Source organism: Hemicordylus capensis, chromosome 6, assembly GCF_027244095.1.
Source record: "Hemicordylus capensis ecotype Gifberg chromosome 6, rHemCap1.1.pri, whole genome shotgun sequence".
NCBI lineage: Eukaryota > Metazoa > Chordata > Lepidosauria > Squamata > Cordylidae > Hemicordylus > Hemicordylus capensis.
In genome coordinates this window covers 32,296,539-32,303,484 of record NC_069662.1, presented here as the reverse complement: position 1 = coordinate 32,303,484, position 6,946 = coordinate 32,296,539, and the positions used below count along the sequence as shown (strand labels likewise).

The 6,946-nt window shown below is 39.2% G+C and overlaps 1 protein-coding gene across 1 annotated transcript; it reads left to right on the top strand.

Annotated features, from left to right (window-relative positions):
* The first annotated feature begins 4,172 nt into the window (after positions 1–4,172).
* LOC128331235 (olfactory receptor 10A7-like) lies at positions 4,173–5,123 on the top strand. The gene has a single exon (XM_053264589.1). It carries the CDS (start codon positions 4,173–4,175, stop codon positions 5,121–5,123), a length of 951 nt encoding a protein of 316 aa, XP_053120564.1.
* The last annotated feature ends 1,823 nt before the right edge of the window (positions 5,124–6,946 follow it).

The window sequence follows — 6,946 nt, the reverse complement described above, 5'->3', positions numbered from 1 at the left end:
AAACAGGGACAAATCTATTTGTATTTGATTTAAATTGAATTGACATACCAAGTTCAAACCTCATTCAAATTTGAAATGAATTTTCAGAATCCGATTTGAATTCAAAATGAATTAAAAATTCATTTTGTTGACATCTCTAACAGAGAGTATAAAGGTTACAAGTTCCATAATGCTGGTGTCACTAAAGGACAACTTTAGCAAGGGGCCAAAATCACGGAAAAAGTGGACCCGAACCTCCTCTTTTTGTATCACATATATTTGTATTGCATATATATTTGCTCCCTATATTCAGTGTGGGGTTTTTTTTTAAGTGCAGGTGTCAAAAGTTCACAGTTCTGTGTTCTACCGTTTGGTTTGGGAGGCAGAAGAGTTGTACTTATTAAATTTTGAAGGGGAGAGAGAGTTTCATTTGATTGGATCTGTTTTAAAGTAATGGAGAGAACGAGTTGTTAAATTAGTTATTTTGGAAAAACTGGAGGGGGGAAAGAGTATATCAGGAGACTTGCCTACAGCAGAAAGTTAGTTCAAGTGAAGGAGTTGAATTAGTACAAGCTCCAGTGGGAGAGGAAACCGGAGTTTTGGTGAGTCAGGAGAGAAGATCTGAGAAGAGCTGCTGAAATTAGAACTGATGAATCACTTGGAGAGTTGAGCTGAAACTCTCGGGAGAAATGAATCACCCTCAAAGCAGCTGAAGGAGCAGTCTGGAATTGAAGCACCAGAACCAGATAGAAAGAGTAAGACCTGAGCATGAGAAAGCCAGGTTTGCTGCAGAAGCTGACTAGAGGTGATTACAGGAAGACTCCTGGTAAGGAGTCTGAGTTGGGGCACAGTATAAGTTGCAGCTTATTTGGGATGTGTTTTTAAAAATTTATTGTATGTGTTCCTTTTATTTGTCTGCTGTTTCTTTGTTCTAAAAGAGACAAAAGAACTACTGTTTAGAACTGAGCTGTTTTAAACTAAAATTTCTCTTTTGGGAATTTATCAAACTGTAGCCTGTTTTTCCCCCTACCCCACACTTAGACACCCTACCTAGCTTTGAAGGAAATAAAGGCTTGGTAGGCTATCTTAGATACAACCAGAATAAATACAAAAGTCTACCTGGTGGCAGTGGTGAAGCTTAAGTTCATGGGGCTGGTTGGGACTCCAGGCCGTGACAGGGTCACAGAAGGTGAGCCTGGTGAGCAAAGATGTGGTAGCAGTGCTGGCAAGAAAGCTGCAAACCCAAGGAGCAGCTGCCAGCTGAAAGCAAAACTGGCCACTCATCAGGATGGCATAGTGTAAAGGTCTACATATGGCTAAATACCGATCATTTGACATGACAGCCAGGAGATAACATTCTGAAGCAGCCAGGGAGCTAAACAAATTGAACTGAGCCATGCAGCTAACAAGTGACATTGTGCAATCAGGAAAACAGGCAGCAATCTGTGTAATCAGGAAACAGGCAGCATTCTGGGTAAGATGCTTGAACTGTAGCATGTCTCCGAGCTTGACAGGTTACCCAGGAAATAAATACATGGGTGTGTGAAGGTGGTGATCAGCTATTATTAATCCAACAATCAGTGGGTTGCTAGTTGCAGTCAGAGCATAGAAATGAAAATTATTAGGAAGAGAAGAATCTGCAATTCAGGGTCATTCCCAAATCAAGGAGGATAAGGAGGATGGGTGGTCCTTGTTTGATTGTCCTGACCTGTCTTGGGGGAAATCGACAGAAAAACAATATAATGAAATATGTATATGAACCAGTTCCCTTGAAAACTGTTTTATGGTTGCAGTGACAAAGTAGCTACACATTCAAAGAAGGAATTTGTATCTCCTCAAACTGTAATCATTTTGTCATTTCCATATCAAAATCCCAGCCCTTCTCAGAGTTTAACTTATCCATATCCCCCTCTACATTATTTTTAACTTCATGAAACCATAATGCATTATTAGTTCAGTACTAGCAGTATGAACCAATTTCTTACTTATGTCCCTTGTGCCCTTTCTCATCTTATTCCTCTGCCTAAAATTTCGAGATCCTTAATACAATGATTTGGGCTTTTTCTAGGGCTTGCTTCAATGCCCTTCCTTCGGCATTACTAGAAGGTAGATTTCAGCGTAAACTGGTTTCACAGTGGCAATGTTTTTATGGCACTGATGAGATTGAAACAATAGCTCATGTTCTTTACAGCAGCAGTTTGAGATTGGATTGGATTTTACCATTTGTGAAAATAATGGTAAAATCTTATCAACCTGTATCTTATTTATTTATTATTTCACTGTGTAATAATAAACTTATTTTAATATTTTAAGCCATTTTTTGGGAGGGCGGTATAGAAATCGAATAAATGAAATAATAATAAATAAATTCCCAGGAAAATTTTTATGTTCAGTTTCTTTTAAAGGATTGAGACTCCTATGTCTCCTAACAGGTAGCCAAATTTTGTTTTTTAACATCTAGGGAATGTCGTATGTTTGTCTAGTCAATACGAGGAACAATGGTAGTCAGTGATGTATATACAATTGATATAAATGCCTTTATTGTATTGTCTTGCTGGTCACTGTCTGTAAGAAAGATTGACTTGACTATTTCAGTTGAAATATTTAATAATAATAATAATAATAATAATAATAATAATAATAATAATAGATAAGTAAAATAAGAAGAGAGAAAAGAAAAAAGCAACATGGGGAAAATCCTTGATCATTAATATAACATGAAAATAATATTGTTTAAAGAAATCTAATGATACATATCTTGAAAGCACAAACAATTCATTATAATTAGACCAAATCATTGAAAATTCCTCTTCTTTACCATTCCTTTGAAAAAAGACCAGTTCAAATGCTGACAGCTGGAGCAAGGGAGGAGCTTCCTTCCTCAACTCTGCTTAGAGCATTCACATGTTATGACACCAACCTGGAACCTGTGGTCAGAGTGCAGAAAATCACAACAAACCGAAGGTCAGAATTAGAGTTTGGAGCTGAGTGGCCAGATTTGGCTTTTTAAAAGCCAAATTCTGGCTTACAGCCCATTTGACCCCTTAGGTTCTGGCAACTTTGGTTTGGAGAGGGAAACTTCTAGTCACTTTTGTGTCTGAACTGCCATTGTACACATTCAGACATACACGGAATTCAACCAACTCTGGTTTCCCATTACTTGCTAATGTGGCCATTGATGGAAGGCTTTTATTTTCTTGGGATCAATAGGCATAGAATAGCCTTATGATGTCCTTCCTAATAATATCTGTTTATTTACAGTGACTCAGTTCTTTCAGCTTATTTGCCTCTGTGTATTACGATGTGAAATTTGGATGCTTCTCAACTGACTATAGCTTAATTCTGCCCACTTCCCAGGGAGCATCAGAGTAGTTCCAGTGTCCCCAGCTCACATTGCCATTTTGACAAGATGGAACAGGGAAGAGAAGGCAGAAAGAAGGAGGTCAGAAGAATTGCCTCAGAGCCAGGATAGGAACATAGGAAGCTGCCATATTCTGAGTCAGACCATTGCTCTATCTAGTTCAGTATTGTCTTCACAGACTGGCAGTGGCTTCTCCAAGGTTGCAGGCAGGAAGCTCTCTCAGCCCTATCTTGGAAAAACCAGGGAGGGAACTTGAAACCTGCTGCTCTTCCCAGAGCAGCAGCGTCTCCATCCCCTGAGTCTTACAGTGCTTACACATCAAGTCTCCCATTCAAATGCAACCAGGGTGGACCCTGCTTAGCTAAGGGAACAAGTGATGCTTGCTACCATAAGACCAACTCTCCTCTTCTGAAGAGTGTGAGACTCTCCCAGCATTAATTGAACACAGGGCATGAAAATAGGAGTACACAAACTAGACATGCCCCCAAGCTGACACAACCAACACCCCAAGTGCCCTTCCATAGGGTTCCACGTTTCATAGAGGAACTCTCCTTGCATTCAGATCTACTCCTTTAAAATCAAGCAGAGACAGGGGAATATGCCTAGTAGAAAGCATTGGTATTGGGGCAAGTCAAGTCAATACATTCTCATTATTACTTCACATCAGGAAAAATGCCTGAACAGGGTAAGTATTGATACCTAGTCATAGAAGGAAAACTACAGTTCTAGTGACACATTCTTCAGCAACTCCCCACACACCAATGAAACAGAGAGAAATGTAAATAAACATGAATATCAGGAATTTATATATCTTATGTCTTGTCTTACAGGGATGGCAGACACAATGCAGCAAAACCAGAGTGAAATCACTAAATTTATTCTTCTCGGATTTGGAGAGCTCCATGATATGCAAATATTATTGTCCCTGTTCTTCTTGTCAATCTACATTTTGACGATGACTGCCAACATTCTCACTGTTCTTCTGATAGTGATTGATCATCGCCTTCACACACCCATGTACTTCTTCCTGGGAAACCTGTCTTGCTTAGAGACCTTCTACTGCTCAACCACACTACCCAAGATGTTGGCCAGTCTCTTGACAGGGGAGAAAACCATCTCTTTCATAGGATGCATCACACAGCTGTATTTCGTTGGTTTCTTGGGTAGTACAGAATGCTATCTTCTCTCTGCAATGTCTTATGATCGTTTCTTAGCAATATGCAAACCCCTACATTATACAACTCTTATGAATGGTAAGCTCTGTGTACAGTTAGCAGCTGGCTCTTGGATCAATGGAATGATATTGACCTTGGTATATTTGGTATTGGTGCTTCAACTTCAGTACTGTGGGCCTAATGAAATTGATCATTTTTTTTGTGAGTCTCTCTCATTGGTTCAAATCTCATGCAGCTATGCCAGCCTGGTAAAATATGCCAGTGTAATCTTGGCTATAGTGTTCACTTTCCCCCCTTTTCTTCTGACCCTGATTTCCTATGTATACATTATTGCTGCCATCTTAAGAATCCCTTCCACCACCGGGCGGCAAAAAGCCTTTTCCACCTGCTCTTCTCACCTGATAGTTGTTTCTATTTTCTATGGAGCCATAATTATTGTGTATATGACACCCAAAATTGAAATAGTGATAGACCTAAACAAAATATTTTCTCTGTTATACACAGTCCTTCCCCCTTTAGTGAACCCTCTAATATATAGCCTGAGAAACAAGGATGTCAAGGAATCCTTAAGGAAGGCTGCTGGGAAGCTTCTAGGTTCTAATTTGTGAATCATAGATCCGGAGCTTCCTGGAATCTTCCTTCATAAAAATAAAACTTTAATGGATAAATGAGTAAATTATTTAGCTTGGTAGTAGCTTAGCTTCCACTCCCATAGCTCTCCAGGCCCACTTTTTCTAGAGAACAAGAGCCATGTTTAATGCTGAAGTTCTTTTGGAGGGAAGAGCCCAGAAAAGTGAATGGTGCAGTGAGCCACTGATCAAAGTGCCAGGTGATCTTGTTGCTTCCAAGCCTCCTCACCACTGCTGCTTTCAGAAGAAGGGAGGCTCTGTGGCTACTAAGAGGCTAAGAAGGGAGGCTCTGTGGCTACTACTAAGGAGTGTGCCATTGTACATCCAATGGTACTCTCTTTATTCTCAGTGGAAGTACCATCGGAAATGCAAAGATGCACACCTTAATAGCCATTGAGAATGCTTGCCTTCAGAAGCAGCACAGGTGGGGCTTAAAGGGGCTCAGAAACAGTGAGAGAACCTTTATAGTTGCTTCCCTCAAAAACACAAAGCAATCTTCTCTTTGTCTAAGTAAGCTTTATTCAGCAACAACTCCATTTTCTCCTTCTCCTTTTCCTCCCCATTCTTTTCTGATTCCACCCCCAACATTCTACAGGATCCCCACAGGGACAAACGTCTCATTAACAAAACATGAAAGGTCACTGGATAGTATACAACAAATGCCTTTTGGTAGCTTACTGCCTAATATGTGAGCCTATGCCAACAACTTCCATGGAGTACAATACTCTGCCACACATACTGAAACTATTTTAACTCTCACTTTAAGTGTGCATTTTAACTCAATATTGCCCTGGAAGCTAATATATTGGCTAAGAAGTGCGCTGGAAATAAATATATATTTTAAAATTCCAAAAGAGCAGCTGGACTCTGCATTTATTAAAATGGGGTATGACAGTCAGGGATATGTGTAGGGTTTATTTTTAATTGTTTTTCATCTTAGATATTACTTTGGCTTGTATATGTGTACTTATATTTCTGCTGCCACCAGTTATATGATGCAGCCTCTGTAACTGGGTTGATTTCTTCACCCTGACATCTGCTTTGCTTATGTGAGAAGAAATCACTCAGTCAGATGTACTTTAAAACAAAACCAGAAGAGTATTTATTTAAAGATTTTCTCTGAAGTTTGTTTCACTACTGATAAGTAGGGCTGAAATCTTGCTTCGTTACAAAGTTGATAATTTGCACTTTTCACAGCACCCCCACACAATATGCAAGGCTTTCCACCTTTGGACCCAGTTGCTCCTCACTACTGTACTTTACAACCCAGTTTTTATTACAGACTGCCCTGAAAACCGAGTCCTTTTTTTAAAGCTGTCTTATCTTTTGTGTTTCAGAACAACTCCTTTTGAGATTCCTCTTTGGGTCTTGCCCAGTCACAAATCCCCACTCTAACAGAACTTCATTTCCAACTCCTAACTGTCACTCTCTAATTGCCCTTTTATGACTGATAGCTCTAATGAATTCTAGTCAATTTGTATAAAAGTAGTACTGCACCCATTTCATCACATGGGGTACGAAGTGATATGGATGTGCATAAACATATTTCTCTTTGTAAACCACCCTGAGCCATTATTGGAAGGGCAGTATAGAAATTAAATTATTATTATTATTATTATTATTATTATTATTATTATTAATAATAAACCAGATTTTGTTGTTTGATTCTATATAGAACTGAGCTCAAAGTGGTGCTACTGGCTTAGATTATAATCTGTTAGAACTGGCCCATGATTTGGTTCAAATCAGAACCCCCTAGAACCAGTTCTAAAAAGTTTTCCATGGGGAATAAAGGGGCATAA

Bases quoted from the DNA above. Each gene is read 5' to 3' on its own strand.
- LOC128331235 (XM_053264589.1), top strand. From the start codon at position 4,173: ATGGCAGACACAATGCAGCAAAACCAGAGTGAAATCACTAAATTTATT.